The sequence below is a fragment of the Argopecten irradians genome, chromosome 7, assembly GCF_041381155.1.
Source record: "Argopecten irradians isolate NY chromosome 7, Ai_NY, whole genome shotgun sequence".
NCBI lineage: Eukaryota > Metazoa > Mollusca > Bivalvia > Pectinida > Pectinidae > Argopecten > Argopecten irradians.
In genome coordinates, this window is record NC_091140.1 from 39,456,624 (window position 1) to 39,482,046 (window position 25,423).

Genomic DNA, 25,423 nt, shown 5'->3' on the forward strand with positions numbered 1-25,423 from the left:
CTATATTTACTACTTTAAGTAATTCATATCCTACAGACATATGTCTATAAGGATCTAGTGTTATATGGAAAATAACAGTTGATATTACTTCCTTGACCCGTGTTTCACTTCTTAAGTAATGTATACTGGGAAATAACTAAGTTTATAAAATATGTATGCATAAGGCCTAACTTCAGGTATTACTGTTGAGTAATAGATTGTTAAGTGTAGTGTTTAGAACAAAATATTCAACCGCTGTATTTGGGGCAGCTCTTACATTGTACTACTGTTGTGGTTGGTCTACAATGACTGAATGTTCTACATTAGATCTACTTCCGTAAAGTAGAATTTGCTATTGACTCCTAAACACATCCACAAAACATAAACATAAACCTGCGTATTGTGTACAGAGATATGTACCATGTTATCCTCCCGTACATACAATTAATCATTATGACGAGTTGTCAGGAATGTTCCTGTTCCTTCCGGATAGTACGAGTACTTACAAACGTGCTATTGGACAACACATGATAGAAATGTCAAGGACAATCATATTCTTGTCAATAGCAAACATATTAGGTATAAATACGCATACAGTGGTGCAAGAACATGTATATACCTGTTTATACACAAAGCTACCTACAGTAAGCTCACACAGAGTTGCCTTTAAAAGTTTACCTACGTGGGAAGACAAAACGTAAGTAGTTCTCTTGATGACTTTCCTAAGTTTTCTATACAGATAAAGTGATCGTACTACATTCAGCCTACATTAGTTATCGGATATAAGTGGTATCAACATCCTTTACCGTGACGTCATTCCTACATCATATGACGCCTGATATACTAGTTGTTTCCTTATTTGCCTTCTTTTTATGTTATAGAACAAGAACAATCATTGAGTTCATTATTCATTTTTAGGAGAGTATCATGGATATCGCACCACCACTTCCGTCAGAGCGATACAAACATCTGAGGGACCCTGAGTTACGAATACGAAGTTTTAGAAAGTGGCAGAAATACTCGGAACCTTTCCTTCGGGAACTTGTTGACGAAGGCTTTTTTGGCATTGACGAACAGAAGCGAACAGTACAGTGTGTATACTGTGGTGGGGTTCTTTGTGGTATAGCAGAAGGTCAGAATGTCCATATCACCCATTATCGACATTTTCCAACGTGTGACAGATTCAAGTTCAGAGAACACGATTTTTTGTCTTTGTTCAGAAAAACGATTACCTCAAACGGCGAAGGCGAACCTGTCGCTGACGAAATGTCACGACATGTGCACATGGTTCCAAGTAAAGTTGACAGACTACGAACAGGCGATGAAAGCTATTTTGACGGAAGAGACGAGGATACTTCGCATTCTATTTACATATTGGGGGATACCAAATACCCCAAGCACAGTTATTACTCCATGTACATAGATAGACTAAAGACATTTCGAAATTGGCCAACGCACCTGACGCAGAAGCCAAAAGACCTTGCAAAAAATGGGTTCTTTTATACAGGTATTTCATTTTTAACTACATTTCATTTAGTTTTTGTAGACATATTCTCCGTGCAGATTTATTTTGCTGACACATTATGTAATCCAATCATTTCAAATTCGTAGTTGCATCACATCATTATAAAACACTTACATAATGTAAAGCATTTGTGACACACGCGCAGTTTGAACAATAATTAATATTCATAAAAGGATAGAATGAAACTTAGATATTCATAATGTTCCTACATGTTTTATATGCTTTAGTATGGGGAAGAGGAGGGAGAGAGCGGGTACGATAACCAAGAAGTTTAGGTCCCTGACATTTTAACGCAAGAAGCATCACGTGTGCACGGGAGCACCATTAGTGGTTTTCCCTGAAACTTGACATTGTCTGCCCATCAAAATTAAATAATAAATAGTTAATAATCATAACTTTAAATATAACTTTACAACTAAAGACTCACTCGTTGGAATCTACTATTCTATGTTCTAGGTGTGGATGACGTTTGTGAGTGCTACTGTTGTGGAGGACAGTTAGACTGCTGGGAGGAGGAAGATGACCCCCAACAGGAACATGACAAGTGGTTTTCTGATACATGTCCGCTAAGCCAGACAAGACAAAGACGAACAGCGGCAGATGTCGGTTGACATTAGTTTCTGTAGTGAGAAGGTAAACTTCCCTGTTTTGTACAACTAAACGTTTGTACAGATGTGGGTCAAAATGTCATATCAACGGTATGTTCCGGGCAAGACTGGAATATCGCGGGGCACGAAGATACAACAGTGGAAAGTAAGGCGACTTGGGTTCAGAAGGTCAGCGTAGCAATAAAACATGGATATAGCGATACCAAACATGGAGAGCAGATAACGATACCAATGTCCAAAACGTGAAAATTCTGGAATTAAAAGAAATGCAAATTGTTTGATAAGTAGAGATTAATAACAGGGACAAGAGGTCAAAGTGGAAGTAGGGTCTTTCCAACTATGACTGGGTAAATTAAAATGTCTGACCACCGGAGTCTGGTTTGGTCTGTTTGAAAGACCAACGGTGACTGTTGAATTTGATGTTAAGTGGGTTGCTGGTTTCCCCGATGTACTGCATTGCGCATTGTTTTCTTGCAGGAGAAGAGGTATACAACATTACTGGACTTGCATGCCAGTGTTTGTAATATATTGTAAACGCTGTTGTAGATTTCGCATTTTAACATTTCTGTGGATTACAGATGCTGACAAAAACATTTGTTGGTAGTAAACAGTGTTGTAAGGCACTTTGGAATTAGATTATCCAGGTACCGTCATCATTGCCTATACAATGATATGTCAGATATGTCGTGACAAAATGCCTAAGGGCCCATGATATTGTTTTTTCTTGTTAACAATGTTTTGGTACATGTGGTAAAATGAACTAATAAATGAACAACATATGGAGAAATTTATATATAAATGGATGCATAATGTAATGAATGAATAAAGTAATAAACCAATATTGACTGAATTTAATGTTTATTCAATCAAACCATTCAACAGAATAACATAACAGCAAACTAGATATTAAGTTAAGTGTACTAAATAAGAAGCCCTTAATTGTATGTAATTACTGCTATCTTTTACCTGACGACCTTGTCATAAAGGTACAGTCAAACTACTGTATCAACAGTTTTCTCATTTTAACACGAACAGTAGCGTTATACGATGTTCGTGTTCCGATATCGCGAATTGTTGCTGTTTTTGTTTTCTAAAAAACACAATAGCATAACAACGTTGTCAGTTTTCAGGTTCCTGGTATTGTACACGTGTTTGTCTATTAAGCAAGTACTTTTTGTTATATTAGAAAGTTAATACATGTATCATATTGAATGTACACCATCCAGTTAAATAAGGAGTAAGTACCTTAGTGCTGTTACAGAAAAAACCGTGACAACAGGTAAGTTACGATAAAACTCGAATTAGAGTTAGTGTTGAATATATAACATCTGTGCAAATCATATTTCAAGCATTACACAAACAATAACAAACTCCAACATATTTATCAATGAAAAAAAAACGAAAAAAAAAACAGAGAACCCTTAATCTTCTGACACGAAAACCTAAATGTCCAGACACTAATCGCTACTCTACCTACCATACACATGTAGCTTAATGCTAAATAAATTCGCATCCCGGTGTCATGGTGATCATTGCTAACGAAGTTATAGGGCCTCTTACGAAATACGAAATACGCGTACATGTACGTGTGTCCTTATACCGAAAAGGGAACAAACAATTCCCGGTGCTGACTGAAGACCTTCTCGAAGTTTTATTAACATTCAACAGTAGTAAACAAAAGATGGTATTTGGAGAGTCTCATTCTAATACCATTTGACATATTCTAATATTAAATGGAAGGTACTAAATTATTGATATTAGTTAGTTCCAATCCCAAAGAAAGTTCAAAATATGACGTACATGTATCTTTCTTCACTGGTGTCGCATTTCGACACGGAAACTGTAGTAAAATATGATTCGTTCCATGCTTGATTTCGGATTTTTTTTATTAGTTTTTCGTCCGATTCACAGTCTGGGCCATATTAGGACGTGCCAGGTCTGTTGGTGAAGGCAACTTCCCTACATGGAATTTGAACTCGCAACCCCTAGGTGGAGGGCTTGTGGTAATATGTCGGGACATCTAGTCAGACCAAGGCCTGCTGATACACTGATATCTCCGGGGCCCATTTGCCCAACATGAAAATTTACTTTAACTAAATCTGTACGTCTCTTATGATCGTGAGAAAAAGAGAACTTATATACAATATATACATATGAAGTACAAAAGGTATACTGTTGTGTACAGTCTATATACCGGTCATATATCACAGGTAGGTGTTCAGGGTATCATTGCTATACTAGTACACAGTGAAAAAGGTAGTTCTATTTTTATCTTAACGCAATGACATAACGCCTGGTGACCTGCATTGAAGTTAAAATAACACGCGTTTATGCTTATAAACAAAATGGAATTGTTTACACATGGATCGTCTTCCGACAATTACATCATCAATGTATTCATGAAATAAACATGTTTGTTGATAACCGGGGCCCAATGATAAACAACTTCTTAACAGTGTGCAAATCGACACATCTATTTACAATGAATTGTATAACGCTCAGAATAATGCAAATGATATTTTCACTGAAAAAATAAGGAAGAATTGCAAATATATGAATACATGCATTGTATACAAAAATGAGTCAAGTAAGTTATCTTTAGCTGGATAATTATATTAATTAGAAGATAATAATATTGAACATCAATATATTTTAATACTCGCAACAATTTAGGTTCTCCTGTTACACCTTAATCTTTAACTTTCACCATCAATTATAATGAAGCATTATATAAATCTGACAGACTGTTTACTGATTGTTATAATGAGATATTTCGGTGAATATCGATAACATGAAATATTGTATTCCAATGTACATTGTTCCTATTGAATGGAATATTGTCTTTCAATGTAAAATGTTCCTATGAAATGAAATATTGTTTTCCAATGTACATTGTCCCTATAAAATGAAATATTGTTTCCAATGTACATTGTTTCTATTAAATAGAATATTGTGTCCCAATGTACATATTGTCCTTATAAAATGAAATATTGTCTTCCAATGTACATTGTTCCTATTAAATGACAGAGAAATGTATATCAAATCAAATTGAAGAATTCTTTCTTCGACATGAACATAAATATATACGAATATTGTCGAAAAAAAATCATAACACTGCGATAATCATCTGCATTCGCAAAATAATTATAATAAATAAATAAACAATGACAAAATGTCATAAAACTTCACCACAGCAATAATACAATGCATATATAAGGATGTATTAAAACATGTGATGTCTTTTGTGATTATGTCATTACATATTAAATCTAATTAAGTCATCTTCCACGTTTAGTCTGATAAAGCGTATAGTTCAGCTAAGTATTTACTTATGGAAGTTTTTATTCCACACTACAACAACATAAGTCAATTGTTCTGCGTCTAGGGGAATTTTTTAATAATTTATATTACAATAAAACAGCAAGAAGTAAAACACAAAAAATCACATCTAAGCATGATTGAAAACAAGCTTGGCGAACGATTGTCAATCGGAAAATACCATTGGCGGGGAAATGAACCATTTTATATACTCAAGAACTATATGAATCTAAATCTCGAGATCGAATCGCCGTGCGGCATGGAAACACAAAAGAGCCGCGAAAATAAGACGAGTCTGTTTTGTTGACACCTATTTCGCTGGTTTGTGGTAAATATAGAAACACAAATATCAAAAAAACAAAAGTTGTGTTTGAAATACTCATTGAAAAACAAGGGCAAAAGGCATTTCGTTTAACAAAAAAGTGTAAACACTAAAATCATAAACAAAACAAAATAACGACCAAACAAGGCTTATTAAAATAAATATAATAAATGTTGATGTAATGAGGACTATTTAGAACTGATACAATAACAAAAAAGATAACAAGATAAAAAAACTAGTTTTCATGGATGTCCATGATGAAATTATGACGTCAATGCTTACATTGTCTGTGTATGCTAATATAAATTATGAGTTGATCAAATAGATGTAATGGGGATTATGTATTAGATTCAATAGATGTAATTGGGATTTTGTATGTGATTCAATAGATGTAATGAGGATTTTGTATGTGATTCAATAGATGTAATGAGGATTATGTGGTGGATATTAATACAGATTGTTATGATTCCTGTTTAGTTCGAGGATATAGAACCAGGTGTTCTGGGAGAGTTAGCAATAGGTTGATACATTAGGCCGTATAAGATTGACTGTGGCGAAATTGTTAACAAAATTTTCATTTTCCGTGACTAACTTTTTATTCTGGTTAAACAATATTAAGTTTCTCTCCCATACCATGCGTTCTGACTTTACATCGTTATATGTACGAGAAATTAATTGAATTCCATTTATTATCTCACACGAACATATGACAACAAAATGGACCTGTTTCAAAGTTGAAACCCTGATTAAAATTGCTAGCACGTGCGTATTTTCATATTTCGGGCTAGCTTCTCTTATAGCAGACTTTAAGTACCACGTCATAATTTAGCTTACAACATTTTTGTACATTGTATGACGTTTAAACAACAAAAGCATGACTCGTGGCTGGCGCGCTTTACGATACGATAGCTTTTACAGTTCCTCTGATAAAGGATCGACATATCGGACATTTCCGTAAAGCTGAGGCACACATTGGACACGTGACGAGATGTCCACAAGGTAAGAACACAATACTAGCCTCCTCGTCCAGACATACCTTACAAGTTTTCCTTTCACGAAGTACTCGATTTTCCTCTTCAAGCTGACTCGCATCTGTGTTACAACACAATAGGGATACATGTAAGTAATTAGGTATATAAAGACATTCAATATTTTCTTGTTTATAGTAATTGAATTTCTTTCTTTATCATACTTTCGTTATTTTCTCGAGTTTTGATTTTTCAGAAGTAAATATATATATAAATATATATATCATAAAGATCATAGATCATTAAATATCTCCTGAAGAACAGCGGCAGCTGGGAAAACGTTAGAGATCGATCGCAGATTTGTTTTAGTTTTGTTTTTTCTATTTAAATTCCGTCACAAGGATATCCAACATTTATCTATTATATATATACCGGTATATATATAATAGGACAACTCACTCTTTTACTTCATTTCTAATAACGTCTTTTAATTACAGTCATTACAATGAAATTATACATCAAAGCTACTTCTTAATTGTTTGATATTATGTACATGTATTAAGACTATCAATTAAGCGTTGATTGGTGCTCGAAAACAAGATAGTACAAAGGTGGATGTTAATTTGTACCTTGTAACACCGGGTATTCCTTTGTTACACTGTCACTGCTCTTTGTTACGTCAACTGTATTCGGTGTATCGTCCGGTATAAATTCTTTAGCTTTGCTGCTCTGTTCATCATCTGAGATACAACCATCGTCGTCCACTATCTCCCAAACAATCGATAACAGCGTCTGAGCATCCAATGTTTGACCTGGACGAATATAGATGTCATTCTCTGAATCTTGTGTTTTATTTATTTATAACACATCAAAAGTAAGCCAAATATCTGGTTATTGACTCTTGGAGGCACCTGGACATCGGCAAAGGTAATTTTTTATAGTATCAGTATTAAACAGCTATCGGAAAAAAACCCTAAACGAGTCCTGGAGTCAGCCAGTGACAATATATTATGTGTATGTCCAGGTTATGCAACTGCTATATCATACTGATAGTCAGAACAACGTCCTGATATAGGAATTGAAGAAGCATGTAGGAAAATGCGTTTTTCTTATATGGATTGAAAAACATAAAACCCATCTTAACGAAATATCATATTTGGTATGCAGGATTTCAGGAACCTTCAATCTATGACGAATATTTACTCTACTTTATTTGGGAGTCAAGAAGATCTAATGAACAATGTTGAAAATCTGAGACAATAGTGTTACGAACGTTTTAAAAAGGACTTTTGTACCTTTCGATTTATAAATATTTAAGTCTACAAACCCTGTAGTTTGATGACCATATTATTCACAATTTTGACAATATATTATGTATATATGTCAAAGATATAAACTGCTATCTCATACTGATAGTCAGAAAAAAAAACCTAGGTTTGGTATGCAGGATTTTAAAAACCTTCGACCTATGACGAATATTTTTACTCTGCCGTATTTGGGAGTCAAGGAGATCTAATGAACAATGTGTTTTCCCTGTAAGTTATCCCTTGCTGTGAAAATCTGAAAAACTAGAGATACGTACGCTTTAAACGAATTTTTACACTCCTGTAGTTTGCCGAACACATTATTCACAATTTTGATTGACCTATATTCGTACAAGGTTTCTGCAAAGTTGCTATGAATTTGGTTAAACAGTTTTGGAGAAGACACTACGGTAAAAGGCGATAAACATTTTATACAGACTATCCAAGAGAAAAAGAAACAAAAGCCAAATGGCATTTATACACAAGTCAAAATGGGTGTTGAAAGTGGCTATTTGGGGTCCAAAATAACCAGTGAGTCGTTATAGTGGGGTGGTATCAAATACATGGTAAAGGCATAACTCTTCGTCTAATTGACAAAATAATGTCTAATTGCAAAACAAAAATAATTCTCCTCTTGTGGCTCGTGATATTTTATTCGATATCAATGATATCTTTGACCTTGATTAATGAAAGTTACAGTTTATAATAATGAGATTTTATGTAAGAATTATCTTTTTTTTAAATGTTTGTTTTATCTATAACTAATCATATGCTGTACACATGAAATTATATTTCGGCAATCATCAATCGTTGTAATGGTTATAAAGTGAATGCTAACTATTTTGGCATAGGTTGCAACTTGATACCACACACATTTTACAAAGAAAGATTAAAATGTTGATATGTACTGTTAAATTTTCAAATTTCATACCGCTATTAGTCATTCAAATGCCTTTCATATTAGTTGTTGAATGTCTAACCTTTTCGTTGTGTGAACAGTTGTAACGCTTTCCCTATTGTCGCTTTCTTGTAGCCCATTTCCATAACACTTAGAACGGCAGGGTGTTCAGAAGGGAACTCTCGTTTTAATGCGGAAGGGAACTCTCGTTTTGGTGCAGAAGGGAACTCATGTTTTGGTGTAGGTTCCTGGCGTTTTAAAAATATGCACTTATGTAAGACAAACCAACCCGTGTAACATACTGAGAAGCAATGTTCTGAAGGTAGTTTTTAATAAAGAAGCAACGTAAAGTATTGGAACCGTCTTTTGTTATATAGAAATAGCATTAACCGTCAGAGAGTCAAATGCATGTAACAAAAAACATATAAATCAGATACATTTTAAAGCGCTCTTTTTGGTATTCCTTATCTATGTATAATTTAAAGACAATCATCAGAAACACTCAAGCAACATTTAAAATTCTCCTAGTATTTGATTTTGATAACTTGAATAAACAAATACATGGAATTCAAAAGCCATTTAAGTTCATAAGAACAGCTGAAAATCAAAAACGATAATACCTTTGGTACTGCTTTGATAGTTCCTGCTTGAACACCCATGATGAACTGGTCCCCTTTTATCAGTCTCATGAACTCGCAAAATGGAAACCATCGCGCATGCTCTATTATGGGGTCGTCTTCCGGTTCCCATTCTCGTAACCCGCCAGCGCATTGGAAACATCTCACGTAATCTTTAGAACCTGTGGTAAGCAAATACGTCATTTCAAGGCGAAATTATACTCATGAACTCGCAAAATGGAAACCATCGCGCATGCTCTATTATGGGGTCGTCTTCCGGTTCCCATTCTCGTAACCCGCCAGCGCATTGGAAACATCTCACGTAATCTTTAGAACCTGTGGTAAGCAAATACGTCATTTCAAGGCGAAATTATATACGTCGACAGAAGGTTTTGGCTTTAAAATAAATTTCTTTTTAAATCCATATAATTTCTGATATTAATATCTTATTTGTTATTTATCGGGAGCCTTAAATGGGACTAATTCACGTACCACGTGATACCCGATAACGTTTGTGCGGGACTACTATCTCCAGTAGTGATGGAAAGTAACTTGTGTAAGCTTCCTGCTGAAATGACGTTAGCGCGGAATATCATCTTTTGACGTCATTCCATTACCAATAGAAACAATAGTCCAGCACAAACGTTATCGGATATCACGTGGTATATGAATTATTAATATTAATTCATGTCATTGAAATCTTTTATACAAACATTTTCCTTTAAACATCATATATATGTATGGATGATTGGAAATGCTTCATATTTATATACCTTCGTAAAATAGTCCAGCTTTGGCTAATTCTTCTGGCTTTTGATTAAGTGTTGATGGCCAATTTCTATAGGTTGCTATCCGCACAGACAGAATTGCAAACTGGGGATATCGCGGTTTTCCGGATACAAGCTCCTGCGATACATGTACCTGAGAGTCAGTGCCGACATGGCTGTTCATGGTCATTATCGGATCTTGTTCTGACCGCATAGATGATGGAAAGTCCTCTCCGGATCTTTGTATCTCAGGTTCACGTGAATAGGTCATAGAATCGGTAGACAAACGTCGAGTACCTTCAGTCATTTGATTGTCAGGTACACGTGAGTAGATCATAGAATCGGTAGACACACGTGGATTACCTTCAGTCATTCGATTGTCAGGTACATCCAGAATCATGGTATTCATTTGGTCCCTTACCCGACCATTTACAGATGGTGAACCACTGTACACAGGCATCATACTGGAGTTAGAACCATTCTGAGGCACACCATTACGTTTTGTAAAATCAATTTCCCTTAACCTGCCGTAAACTTGCTGTTGACCACACATGGTTTGATCTTTTTTGGTCTGTCTAACTTCATTAGTCACGTGGTCCACTGGTCCACCCGTCGCGCCCCCTACTGTCTCAACACCCACCTTATCTCTACACGAGCCTGCACATTTCATACCTTCCTGTTGGGTTTCACTTCCATAGGAAAAGGAAGCTGAAGCACCGTGGTCGCCATTGCACAGTTTTTCATTTGATTTTAAAAGAAATGTGCAATTTGGAGACACTTTTTTGTGGATGTCTGTAGGAACGTCATGTTTCTTCCATCCGCTGTATTTCATATTGCAGAGATGACAAAGAACTTCGTCTTTACTGCCGGTATAATGAAAGCCTGCCTCTGCTAATGCTATTGTTGAAACAGGGGATGAAAAGGGAAACGAAAAGAAGCTGGCAAGTCGCGTAAGGTAGTTATCCATGGTCTTCAGCAGAATGTGGAAACAAATTAGTTTATATAATAGTCCAGACGACCATGTCCTGAAATGAGAGTGAGGGCTGAACAGTAAGTTCTATCAAACAACATCAACTTTTATATTCGTTTGATAGAATTTCATTTATTTTGGCTAAGTATAGAAATCTGATTGTACAAACATTTTTGAATAAAATGTTATCCTAGATAATTTAGGGATTTCCTATGTTTTAATTTCACTGAATGTCTATGAGCACACCATAAATATGTGTACTATATTCTATTATTTATGATTTCATGTAATTATTGAATGCATAAGTAAAAATAATTCTGTTGATATCTATCTATCTTGATGGCAATTAGAGCATTGTAAGATTTTTCTGATATCGACAATAACACTTTTGCGCTGAAGCATTTTCTGTGAACACTACTTTAACAAAATATAAGTTAATTCCTAACAAATGTTTTACACCTGAAATAAGACATGTTGATTAATTGTTCTACCTTGTCTCTTTCAAAATATCGACATGGCAACAGATTGTACATAAACTCCACAATAGCATCATGCTTCTTAAGTTGTGGGTCGATCTGGGGTTTCCTTCGTCCAATCATCGCTCGAATCATTTCTCTTCGAATTGATCCTGAAAAAAATCAATTTAGTGTTGATGATAAAAATGTCCAATAGTTGTTTTAAATGTGAAAATGAGGCGGACCTATATGATTTCTGGACTCACCAACTACATAAGATAATTCGTCTTCTTAAGATGAAATTCTACATTTTGTTTTTACACCAAATATCCAAATATCCCCCTGTCCCATAATTAATTAGTGTGACCGGGTTCAAGTCAGACTCAAATCAGTACAATAATTTACAATTAATTTATGTATTATATACAAATCCACATACAATGAGATCGACACAGCATCTGAGCTCAAACATCCTGTTCTCCATAATAACGACCTGTACTCCACAACATCCGAACCTGAACTGTCTAACCAAACGTCTCTCTAATTATCCAGACAATAAATTGCATTACTTGTAATTACCTACTTGAATTAGCTGACAGCACCTAATGCCACCGAGGTATTTTAAACTGACCCCTTTTTTGATTTGCACTCTCTCCTACTGTTGACAGACCCATAACAGCACTGATACAGAGCTTGGCTATTCGGGGATATTATCAGATAAAACAGTACAGTCTTAAAACTAATTAATTGCTACCATTTTAATTCTATACACAGTCACTCTCTCACATTAGATTAAATACTGTTGCTATGTTTTGAGCGCCATTTAATTTTTTTTCTTTGAAAAAAAACTTTTCTCTGTATTCTTTCCGTGCCCATATCACATCACAACAGTAACGAGAAACCACCAAAATGTCAACTTAAGGTATCAAAATAGCACCTTCCCCCATTTATCAGTCGGTTGTTATCAAAAAATTAATTTTAATTATCCCAAAGGAACGTTTAAAAGGTGACAGGCGTATACGGGCCGACACGTACAGCTTTGACAAAATAAACTAAAAGCAAAGCAAAATTTGACCAAAAAAAATGTACAACACTTGACAAAAAACGACAGCTTTTGTTGTTGTTGACAACGTTTTTGTGTGAAACTACTATCATAAGGATTTTAGTGCTTTCTAATAATAATACAATATTGTAAAACAAAGGACAGTGAACGCGTACCTACATATAATTTTAACGGACAGATGGATGTATATATTTATTTCAGACACTACATTTGATATTGCTATACAAATTTTCTTGATTTTTTTGTTGTTGGATTAACCGCGGTAATTATATCTGCTTCAGTGTCACATAAAGTTAATTGAGTAATTATATTACGTACACGGGTCAACCAGGTGGTATGACACTTAGCCTCAGGGCAATGGACACGCCAATTAAGTATAATTAGCCTACCCGCCTGACCAGTAAATTTAGAGCAGTAAATGTCAGGTGTTTATCTGTTGTATTTCATTTAAGCTTATATTATGTTTATACTCTGAAGATCAGTGAAGGCCACGACCACCGAACGGACAACACGGCACTATTTTGGATTATCCAGGATATGCCTACCGTTCACGGCCAAAGTGCTAGTGTAATAAAAGACCGTCAAAAGAAATCATTACGGATCCTTGTTTCTTTTACGAAATCAACATTTTGTATAACAAGTGAAAAAATTTCCTTGTTATACTACTGTCAAAACTATGTTGCTTATGTGTATATTGACAAGGCGTATATGGGCCATCGTAATAAAGCAATAGGTCAGCCAAATTAATTCTGTTCCGATGCTAGCATTCTCTTAGAACGAATATACGTACCCGGCCTTCTATACCTTTCGGCCGGGTACGAATTGGTCCCTATGTGTCGTAGTGGAGCGCTGCCTCCGAAAATCACTCGGGCACAGTTTTCTATACTTTTTTGTAGGTTTCCAAATTATAACATGCGTATACATGCATTTACATATTATTTTTGTCCAAAACAAACATAACTACCATTCTTAATATCTACCGTACCGCTCACACGACGTCATATTCACAATTTCTGGACTTGCCGTAAAAATCCCCTTCAGAAAGATCTTCATATGTATTACGTAAAAAATAATGCCTCGGTGGCAAATTTGATTATCTATGTGGTTCAGTTTTATTGCTTAGTAAGTAAGCGATGTCAAACAAGTAAGATGAAATGCAAACAAACGTTTTATAATGGTTTGCATAATCATTACTTTGCTCCATCAGCAGTAATAGGCACCAATTGTAGCTCTAAAGACGACATCATTATCTGTCTAAAAGTCTTTTGAGCTACAATATTGCAACTAGCATTCTCTGATCAACATTTTGGCACAATATAGGGTTTAATAATAATTCACATTCTCGATATCCAATACTATATACATGTACATGAATATTAGGACGAATTCCTAAATGTTAGGAAACGAGGGTTGTTTACATAGGATCGAAGGACGCAATGAATGTGAATGTATACGGTCATCAATATCATACTTTTCTTGCATTAATTTAATTCCCATCCCCATTAAAATATCATTCTTGTATAGCATATAAAATCAAACCTACTTACGTCTTACTGCTAAGGTATATCCGTGAATTTAGAAGTGTTATGTCTATGGCTGCTTGTAAACACGGGAGATGTAAATGTAGGTCAATGGAAATCCCCGACTATTTATAGAACCACGTATGTGTTTACATCTGAATACTTTAGTAAGTGCCTATGCATATGTATATGAGGTCCCCGCTTGCACAAAAAATCAGGCTAAGAACGTACATGATTTAGATATATTGATTTTATTTATCAGTGTTGTTTAACACAAACATATGAGTGGGATATTTATATATATTTTTAATAAATAAATCTGTCGATTTCTTCCAAAATATAGTTGGACAATTTAATATGTCATTAACATTATCTAGCTATATATAATGGACTGTATATGCAAAGCTCTCACATTCCTTCCTGTTTCCTTTTTATTGAAATAATCTCTGTCACTGTCTGTGGTACAAACATGACGTTAATTTATATATAGACCATGCTTATTAACTAGGTCATAAAGCAATGTACGGGTTTATATACAATGACATATGCAAGGGAAACTCCTTTTAAACCTCCTTTTAGATGGGTACAGATGAACCCTTTTAAACAACAGTGTATGATAATAACTGTTAATCAATAAATACGGCATATAAAAGAAATGTGCAATGTTTACGATTTCTGACAGAATAAACAACAACAACAACAATTGCACATTATGCAAAGTTTCGGATTTTATATCGTCATAATGGCAAGCTTTAAAGAAGTAGCACTTTTATACAAAACAGGAAATTAATAATTTGAATATTAATTGATAACACATAATTATGGAAATTCTGATCAAATCATATAGCTTTGCAACTGCCTGTTTAGGTTATAAGGCTAAGATAGATATGTGGGGGATAAAGCTATCGATGCATACTGAGAGATAAGCATGCAGAAATCTGAAACAAATGAATAGTGTATGCATTTTAAGATGACATAGATTTAAAATGTAGATACTGCCGTGACATTGCTTAGACTACTGTGCAAGGTTATAAGCAAAACTGATCACCTGCATTGTCTCGTATGTTGTACCCAGATGTTGTCGTGATTCTCAGTGGAAAAGCATGCAAAACGAGTCTTCATCTTCATTGTGTGCATGACAGCAACATTTAAAACTTGAATTTTAACGGACTATAACAGAAAATTCAATTTTCTTCCGGGCAACGCCACCTATAGCTGCTTTCGATATACACTGTACAATACGGGAGGTCGATCTACATTAGAGAACGTTCATAGGTTCATTCTGTTTATTTTGTTTTCATTGTATATAGATACCAGTGGTAGATATTTGAAAATTATCTTTATATAGTTAAAAGGGTATCTCTTTGAGCGATTAAATGACTCCGTAGTTTCGCTTTTACATTTTACCAAGAAGTGTGTAAATACAAAATCGTATCTGACGCATGTTCCGGGTCGTGACCTACTTACGTCACAATCTGTTGTACTTCATAAACGACTAACTTCAATAAAATGTTCTTGTCAAGTTTGATTATAAAAACTAAAATATTTTCATCATGATGGAAAGAATGGGTTATTTAAATGTATGTTTTAGAATATTTCAGTATCAGTTAGATAAAACATAATACTAGCGGATGTAGAGTACGACGACTACTGTCATACTGAAACCAAAATTATTGTATGTGTTGGTGTTTTTTATTCTGGAACTGAATTATACGATGGCTGACGGCAAAAAATAACTCCTACAAAACGTTTTTCGTACTTTAATATTCATTCATATTTAAGTACAACTTTTATTTTCTAAAAATATTTTTTGTCATGAAAAATAATTATATACAAAATAATTATGTACAGAAAAATATTTTCTGTCCTGACAATTTTTTATCAAATATTTATGTACAAAAAACAACAGGTCTGACGCTAAACTCAGGTGTGCAATTAATCTTTCAGATAAGGAATGCAAACGCGCCTAAGGTTGGACTATTTTTACATTGTATAGACTCCAGACACATACACAATGCATCGTTTGGTTTGATTAAAATATAGACTGGGTTAAGTATGAAGTCAATTGTTACAGTATATGGTATGTATTTGTTGCTATGGAAGGACACGGTGCATATCGGTTTTTTAATTGTTCTATTATACCGCATTGACACTTAAAACTGTATTTATTAGCTTGCGTTGTAAAAACAATTAGAGGTTATGACCTATTTATTACCACTTTCATTTGTTCACCTTTATGATTTTTTTCAAATAGAGTCCTTTCAGAAATCCGTATTAATTGACTGTCTATGACCCAGTCTATGTTTTAAACAAGCCAAATAGAACATTCATTGTTGAATTCCTTATCTGAAAGATTAATTGCACACCTGAGAATGGGAGGATTCCATTTAAATACAGGATTTAGCATCAGACCTATTGATTTTTGTATATGATTATTTGTCATGACAAAAAATATTTTTTAGAAAATACGATTTGTACTTAAATGTCAATGAATAGTTAGCTATACGTATATATAGGTACGAAAATCGTAGGAATTATTTTTTGCCGGCCGCTGTCGGCCATCGTAGAATTATAACAATTTTCAAGCAATTACAAAATTAAATCACACATGAAAGAAATTTACGCCTTCTCTGATCTTAATTTCATTATTTATAAACCTCATCTTACATACATTGCCGGTTACAAAGCTACTGCTTTGCCTCCAGACTGTGAAAATACGTCAACTTGTTACTTCTTTAACTATAAATGAAGTTCAAGTCATTGTTTGGAAAATGTATTTCATCAATATATTTGATTGACCAGTTTGCAATGAAATCTCCCTCCAAGAATACATTTTATTTAGTTGTTGCATTTTTAATAAGAAATGCCACAAAATCATAAATCACAGTTTTGTTTATATATCACAGTTTAGTCATTACATGATTTTTTATAAAGTCTTATTATCATGTAAAACGTTCCAATGCTTATCTGTTACGATGTAAAACATATATCAGAATATCTAATTAGATAACAATATCACAGTCATTGATATAACGGCGTATACAACAAAGAATTTGACAAAAACAACAAAGACCTATTTTAGCACCTTTATGAAAGTAAGATATAACAAAAGACAGATACATGGTTCAATAATATTTTTTTCTTTTGTTTTCATACCAAATGTGGCTTTTTGATTGGCCAATACGTTTTTTGCATACCAATATCAAAAATAATCCGAGGATGGCGCGAATCCCCGACGTTATCCTGTTTTCACAATAGAGCCATTGACGTTACATATTGATTCCGAAAAAGAATCCCTTGAACAATTACTAGAATGGTACATTTAAACATACTTAAAAATAGCAAATAGATTATAAAGTTAATTGTAAGTATTGATGTCACTATTTTTTATTTAATCGGGTTATGAAAAAAAATGTTTTCAAACTGGGATTCACACAGTTTGCAAACAATTTTGTTTTCATACCCCAATAAAATAAAAAAAATGGTAACATCAAATGCTTTATTAAGTGTCTATAGGACATTGTTACAAACCCGAATCACAACTGAAATGAAGTCTTGATCGACGGGTTAGATTATATTGATATCTATGTCCAATGTAAAATAAAAATATATGATCATAACAAAGGCAACATAACAAACAAATATTTCATATTGTATAACATATCTAGTGTATATGCCATTAGTAAAAATATATAATATCATCATTATAACTTAATAACAGATACGATAAAAAATAAAATCACCGTCCCTGTTTTGATTTTTAAAGATTAAAAATATTGACCAAAATAAAGTTAATATTACATACATAGTCACAAACAAATTTATAAATCGGTGAAATAGATGAATAATTAATACATTATCGCAAACAAATCATCAAAGCATAACGGACACGAATCGAGACGAAGAATAGGCGCATGATACCATATGATATGTTTGACTATGAATGCCTTATCTATATTATATTAAAAATATAATATATATTAATGCTGGATTTTATTTTTATTTTTTTGCGATACGGTTACATATAAACGGTACTTTGTACAGAAACGAAAAAAAAATATTAAAAAATAAAACAAAACATAAATATTGATTTCATCGAGCTATCATACCATTGCGTATAAGGGGTGCATTCGTAAACTGAAATCAATCTGCAGCGTGCTAACAAAAATATATACTAACGAATTAACTGACAAATCATGATTATGTCAAAAATTAATCAAATGTAGCATGAATTTCTATGATGATCATTTAAAACCAAATGATAAACATCTAATAATGATAATAAGCTGTGACTAGATCGAACGTAAATAAATAAATGTCGTCAATATCAACCTTATACAAATGGAAAACTTCGCAAGTTCATAAAACGTTTACAATTCAAAAGAGTCGGAAAAATTCTTCCATGACAATTATGGCACTAATAATGCATAAAATTAACAATAAAACACTGTAACAATAACTCTCGATTCAACATTAACAAATCATTAACAATCGTACTTATAGAATGTATCGCAATATATGGGTAGATAAATTAATGAAATAGATGGGCTTACATATTGTGTGCTCAAATGTCGTAACATGTATTATATCATTTGAAATTGATGTCTTTACGAAATGTTTTTATTCACTTGATAATGTGATGCTTCTCATTTCGTATCTTCTCACTGTAGTTGATAAGAGTTCACGTTTAAGCGTCTTGTAATCAATGCAATGCGATCGACTATTCCTTAGCTCTATGCATGTCACTTGAGAAATATAATACTTTCACACAATTGATTATGTCATCTGAAATCATGTTATCCTTGGAACAAATGTTCCATCACACTGAAACATCCACATAATTATAGTAAAGTGACAATCGTAACGAACAAGTCTGTTTTACGAAATTAGCCGAGGCCCCCTCATCACTGTTCAAAGCTGCATCTTTACACATTTTCTTTCTTCCGTGTCTGAACAATGACAACAGCAATCATTATCATATTGCATACAATTCTTCAAACTGCCAAGGATAAATTTTTTAATCTCCCTTCCCCATTTTTTTCTCATGATATGATAGCTTTGACCGTGCCCCGAATATAGGTCCGACACACAGGACACTTCCGTAAAGTCGACGCATACATTGGACACGTGACCAGATGTCCATAAAGTAAGAAACAATACTACCGTCCTCGTCCAGGCACACCTCAGTGTGTTGCTCTGTTTGTCTCGGATCATCATTTATGTCTATACCTTGTTCATTGGGAAAATTTGCTATGCTCTCTCCATGTTCAACAATGACAGATAGATTAGTGCGTGAAACATCTTCCCGTGTGGTGTCTTCACTGCTTACACTAGTGATAGATTCTGACTCCTTATTTTCAGTTTTTGAATGTTCTCTGTCCTCAACTCCTACATCAACAGGTCCAGAGGAAGATCCACCACATGCCCCGGGCATTCGTAGGTTCACTGAATTCTCATCCCCTACCCCAGTTTCACCCATGTCAACTGAAGCTTCGGGCTCCTGTGCTTGAAAGAAGGGACACTTAGGAGATTTGTCCAGATGTATCTCTCTCGGATCATCTTCTTTCTTCCATCCACTGTACTTTAGTCCACACTGCCGACACACCACTGCATCATCATAGCCATCGTAATGAAAGCCTGCTTCCGCCAGGGTCATGCCACTCACGGGAGAAGAGAAGGGGTAGGATAAGAAACTTGCTGTACGAGACTGGTCTGATAACTTCATTAATAGTTGATTTACCGAGTAGGTCATTTTTGTCGAGAAAATCCTCCAATATTGGACATCATATTGTATTTTGGTGATACCTGAAAACCCCAGAAAGTATAAATACATATTTTTGAAAATTTTATATTAATCACAATTTAGAACAAAAGCCTGACGTGTGAACATTTAATTATTTCTATGTCTTAAGTAAGCTGTACACAATTCACATGACGTTTTTTCAGCAATTGGAAATTTGTCGCTTATCGTTATGCAAGGATTGCTTTATCAATTCCTTTGCTTGTTTACCTGATGAAGGAAAGATGATTCGATGTCAATGAAGTGGAAGTACCATTTACACGATATTCACTTCCCTTCGACAGCCGGTGCAAGCAACAGAATTGAAAATCAATTCCTGCTGATAAAAAGTTTTTCATGTTGCCGATTCGCTTTTTTGACTCGATCTGGTTTTATTGAACATAGATATTTCGTTAAAATATCAACGCAAACATTTTTTATGTCTTTTGATATCTGTATATTTATTAATTTAAAAAAAATCAAGGCAGTCATTACCTTAACCTTTCTATGCTATTAAAATGATATAATGACATCTTGCACCCTTGGAAACCCAGTGTCTGAACCCCACCACGCTCCGCATATCAGGCCACAACGCATGCGCAGTGTAGGCTGATTACATGGGTAACCGTCGGCCATTATGTGATTCAATATGATTCGCGGCCTACTGAAGATTTTCAGTTGTTTTACCTGAAACAATATATACAATGTACAATGTAATAATGTATTACGGTAATATGTAAATAATAATTAATAAGCACACATCGGTATAATTTCAACAATGCAATATGTTATATACAAGTTGACGGAAGGCATAAACTTATTACTTAAATAACACAGAAAAAAATTCAAAATTAGATATTAGAAAATAATTAATTTAAAATTTCAATTATAGAAAATTGAACATGTTCCTTTTCTTGTTTTATTTTTATCTTTTTTGCCGATTGATATAAATCTGGAGAAAAAAAACTTACCTTGTGTTGCGTATTTCGACTAATGGTTTCTAAACGAGGTTTTTATTTATATATAGTGTCGGATCAAAATATAGATTTCTCGATGAGTCGAGAAAATTCCACTGTGATCACACGACTATTAGTTTGTTTGACGTAAACACAATTTCGTACAATGCTATACTTTTCGTACAATGTTGTACTTAAGATAGATACAAAGTATGTGTCGGTTGTTTTTAAATAGTTGTTGTTGTTGTTGATCAAGATATGCTGCATTTCAATTGAAAACATCTTGTTGACAATGATAAGAAGTCAAGTAGGTCGGGCGAATATATAAATATGAATAAAGGGAGATAATACCTGAATGCTAACAGACAATGAACAGATTGTTAAAATGCATTCTAAAAACTAGCTGCAAGAGCAATTTCTGAGCAGATCTACCAATTAGGTTATATTGATTTTATTCCCTAGCTAAGACGGGTCTGGTCAAAACTGTAAACTAGCGGTGTGTCAATTTTATTGGAGATTTAAAATGGCTGAAAATGGTGCATCATGTTGTCGAGTTCAGTCGATACTAACGAATTCTGTCATTGCAAGAGTTTCTTTTCGGCTTAAACGATACGAGATTACTTTAACTTATTACTTTTTTATTGCCAAATGAATTTCAAGTATATATTTGATTATATCAGAAAGCAAGAGAATCTCACTTCAAACATATCAGATTACATTTTCACATAAATCGTACGAAAAACTAATCACGATATAATGCACAGCACATGTAAGATGTGTGTTTAAAGAATAAACAACAGATACGATAATTATAAAAACAACATTTTATTTAGTAGTTGTATTTAGAAAACCAAATGCCACAATACTGTAAAACACATTGTTATATCACAGTCTATATATTGCAGGTTGTTATTAAAAGTTTGATAACAGTGTAAACAACATAGATTTTTACCTTTCACAAGGTAGAAATATATATCAGGATATCCACTGTTACAGTGCATTGATTAATGTTATAATATCACAGTCATTTATATAACGGCACACACACTAACAATTTAAAAAAAATTAACAGAACAAATGAACTCAATTTTCATTAATATAAAAATATTTAGCACCTTTATGAGACTGGTTACAAATAACGGACATTTAATGTATGCGTGTGATATTACTCTATCGGAACAGTAAACTGTTGTCGGAACATATTTAAGTCGTTCACAGTAAATCATTTTCATAAATGATCTAAACATTTAAAGTACATATGAAGTTCGAAAGTTTTAGAAGTTTCCACAAACACACAAAGACTATATCACACACGTGTTTCCCGAACTCGTTAGGGATCGATGCCGGAAGCTAAAATACCGTGTACCGCTGAAGACATGATAACACGTTCTGATGAATGAAGTCTTAACATTCATTTTTGACACATTAATAAAAAGATTCAATAAGTGTCTATTATGCATTGTTCCACAACCCATAGCACAACTCAAATAAAGTACATCCCCGGATCAGCCGGTGACATTGTGTTATATGTCAAATGTAGAACATAAATGTATGATAATGTTCATAAAAATAAGAAATAACAATTATTTAGATCTATATTTCATATTGAATAGCATATCTTAATTATACGCAGCCAAGATTAAAGATACACGATATTATCATTATGTCAAACTTAAATAACGGATCTGATATACTGATCAAGATCAAGATAACAAATGATGCCATATACAAAACTATTATCATACACATAGTCACAAACACATAATATAAATCGTGGAAATGAATAGATAAGCAATACCTTATCATAATCTATATTAAATCCATCGAACGGTGTTTTTGTTAAGTTACAACAGTAACTTACTTTACACCATAACCACAATTAAAATGTTTGAGTTTACCATTTTACTTCGAGATAAAAATATCAAAAACAATTAATTGTATTCCTAAAACAATTCCGCGGCACTAGTACATATATGTAATGAAGTACTGATTGCGCATGCACCAAAAGCAAAATAAATTATCTTATATTGTTTTTGGGTTAATCAGACATATATATAAACCATTAAAGTGATTAAACCCCAATTATTGCTCAAATGATAAGTATCGTTATGCTCCGTCGGCTGTGGAGCATCTATAATAATACATCCAATAATTTGAACAAAATAAAAGTTGGTCAAAATTATATACAGGGTGTCCCAAAAAACATGTCCCCACTTTGACGGATAATAAATTTTGCAATTATAATTTTTTTTTTTTTTTTGAAAATTCAAAATGATTTGGAAAGCAGGAGTATCTAAAGTAAACTTAATTGGGTACAAATGTACAGATTATTTCGTCATTATATGTGATGACGTCATAATAGAAATGATGACATCATCGATGATGTCACATTTTGATGACTTTCTAGTACCATGAAGAATCAGGCTCATGCTATTAGAATCTACAATGCGGTCAGAAAATCCCCTACTTTAGTAAATGAAATGTTATGAAAATGTCACCCAGGCATGCTGTCTATCTCCAGGAAGTAGATTTACAGAATTGTAAGGTGGTGAGGAATTTCAGGGACAGAATTCATCATGTCATCGAAAAGAAGGGCGAACACTTCGCGCCCATTCTTCAACTGAAAGTTATTGATTTTCTGAACAAATCGCAAAATTAGAGAGATATGACTTTCTCACAACTTTCAATGTAAGTTTTAACAAAAAGATATTTGTCCGGGTTGTTATATATCGTTGTACAGAGTAGATCACTACCTTTCTAATGGTAAATTGATCAAATTCCTCCCTCTATCAAAACAGTTTTTATAAAGCGTCAAACTCGGGACATGTTTTTGGGACACCCTGTATATATAGTACAAAACAAATCTATAAAACGAGAAAACGAATTTTTCAAAATTATCAAAAATGACAGGCAAGAGTCGAGAAGTAGAATATGATATAAATACATTTGTGTATAAATTATCCTTGATTTGTAAATAAGTAATTAACTAAGAACTGTTTGATACGATATAATTGTCATTCCCAAAATCAATATAATTCAAAGCAAATATTTGCAAAAAAAAATGCATTATTCGTCAATAAAGCAATATGAAAAACTACTCGGGAATGGCATTTATCATATCTAAATGATATAATGACTTTGTTCACCCTCGGAAAATCAGTGACTATACTCCACTACGCTCCGTTTATCGGGCAGCAACGCAGTTTAGACCGATAACGTGGGTAACTGAGGATGGACATTATATGTAGTTCTATTTTCAGCTGTATTTACCTCAAACAATCTGTACTACATGTAATAATCTATTACGGTAATAATATGTAAACAATAAACAATACGATCATATCTGTATAATATCAACAATGCAACATGTTATATACAAGTTACCTGAAACAATCTGTACTATATGTAATAATCTATTATCTGTTAACAATAATCAATAAGCACACATCGGTATAATTTCAACAATGCAATATGATATATACAAATTAATGGAAAGACTACAAGTTATATATATATATAACTTATAAACTCAATACATTTTAAATTTACTTTCACAGAAAAAAATGCAAAATAAGGTTTTACAAAAAAAAATTAATTTCAATTATACAAAATTGATTATGTTCCCTTTTTAGTTTAAATTTATCTTTTTTTTCCTAATTGGTATAAATCTGGCGAAAAACTTACCTTGTCTTGTTTATTTCGACAATGTTTATACTAATGGTTTTAAAGCGAATTTGTTATATATATATAGTGTCGGATCTAAATATAGATTTCTCGATGAGTCAGGAAAATTCTATTATAGTGAAAAACATGTGATCACATGACTATGAGTTTATTTGAAGTAAACACAATTGTTTACAATGTTGTACAAGGTGAAATAGGTGTTTGTTTCTTTTAAATTGTTGTTAATGAAGATATGCTAAATTTCAATTGAAATTATTTTGTTGACAATAACAATAAATCAATAAAACCGGACACTCATACAAATCTAAATTTAATATACAAGATGTATGCGTACATGAATAAAGGGAGATAACACCTGAATGCTAATAGACATACACATTCACTTGGGGCAATGTTCGGTATGTTAACTGTGGATGATAAAATTGTAAAACTAGCTGAAACAATTTTGGGCAAATCTACCTATTAGGTTATATTGATTTTATTACCTTAGATGGGTCATGGTAAAACTGTAAACTAGCAGTGTGGTGAGGAAGATTAAATAGACAACTTCGTTGATAAATTTTAATCCAGAATTGCAAAACGTTACATTATTTAGACGTAAAATCAATTAGATTAAAAATTGTTCAATGATCCGGAACCGATTTTAGTCGATACTATCGGATACTGGTTAACTTGGTACTTCTTTGATTG

General features: G+C 33.4%; 3 protein-coding genes across 3 annotated transcripts; 1 reads left to right on the forward strand and 2 right to left on the reverse strand.

The window, feature by feature from the left end:
• The first annotated feature begins 525 nt into the window (after positions 1-525).
• LOC138328414 (baculoviral IAP repeat-containing protein 7-A-like) lies at positions 526-3,201 on the forward strand. Its single transcript, XM_069275217.1, has 3 exons — positions 526-676; positions 898-1,486; positions 1,961-3,201. Exons 2-3 carry the CDS (start codon positions 907-909, stop codon positions 2,113-2,115), a joined length of 735 nt encoding a protein of 244 aa, XP_069131318.1. The 5' UTR covers positions 526-676; positions 898-906; the 3' UTR covers positions 2,116-3,201.
• On the reverse strand, positions 3,193-9,754 carry LOC138328413 (baculoviral IAP repeat-containing protein 7-A-like). Its single transcript, XM_069275216.1, has 4 exons — positions 9,543-9,754; positions 9,005-9,170; positions 7,350-7,532; positions 3,193-6,844 (listed from the first exon to the last, which is right to left on the reverse strand). Exons 1-4 carry the CDS (start codon positions 9,741-9,743, stop codon positions 6,648-6,650), a joined length of 747 nt encoding a protein of 248 aa, XP_069131317.1. The 5' UTR covers positions 9,744-9,754; the 3' UTR covers positions 3,193-6,647.
• On the reverse strand, positions 9,745-21,034 carry LOC138327211 (baculoviral IAP repeat-containing protein 3-like). The gene is made up of 5 exons (XM_069273190.1): positions 20,595-21,034; positions 15,363-20,119; positions 11,768-11,904; positions 10,313-11,331; positions 9,745-9,875 (listed from the first exon to the last, which is right to left on the reverse strand). Exons 3-5 carry the CDS (start codon positions 11,827-11,829, stop codon positions 9,745-9,747), a joined length of 1,212 nt encoding a protein of 403 aa, XP_069129291.1. The 5' UTR covers positions 11,830-11,904; positions 15,363-20,119; positions 20,595-21,034.
• Positions 21,035-25,423: the final 4,389 nt, after the last annotated feature.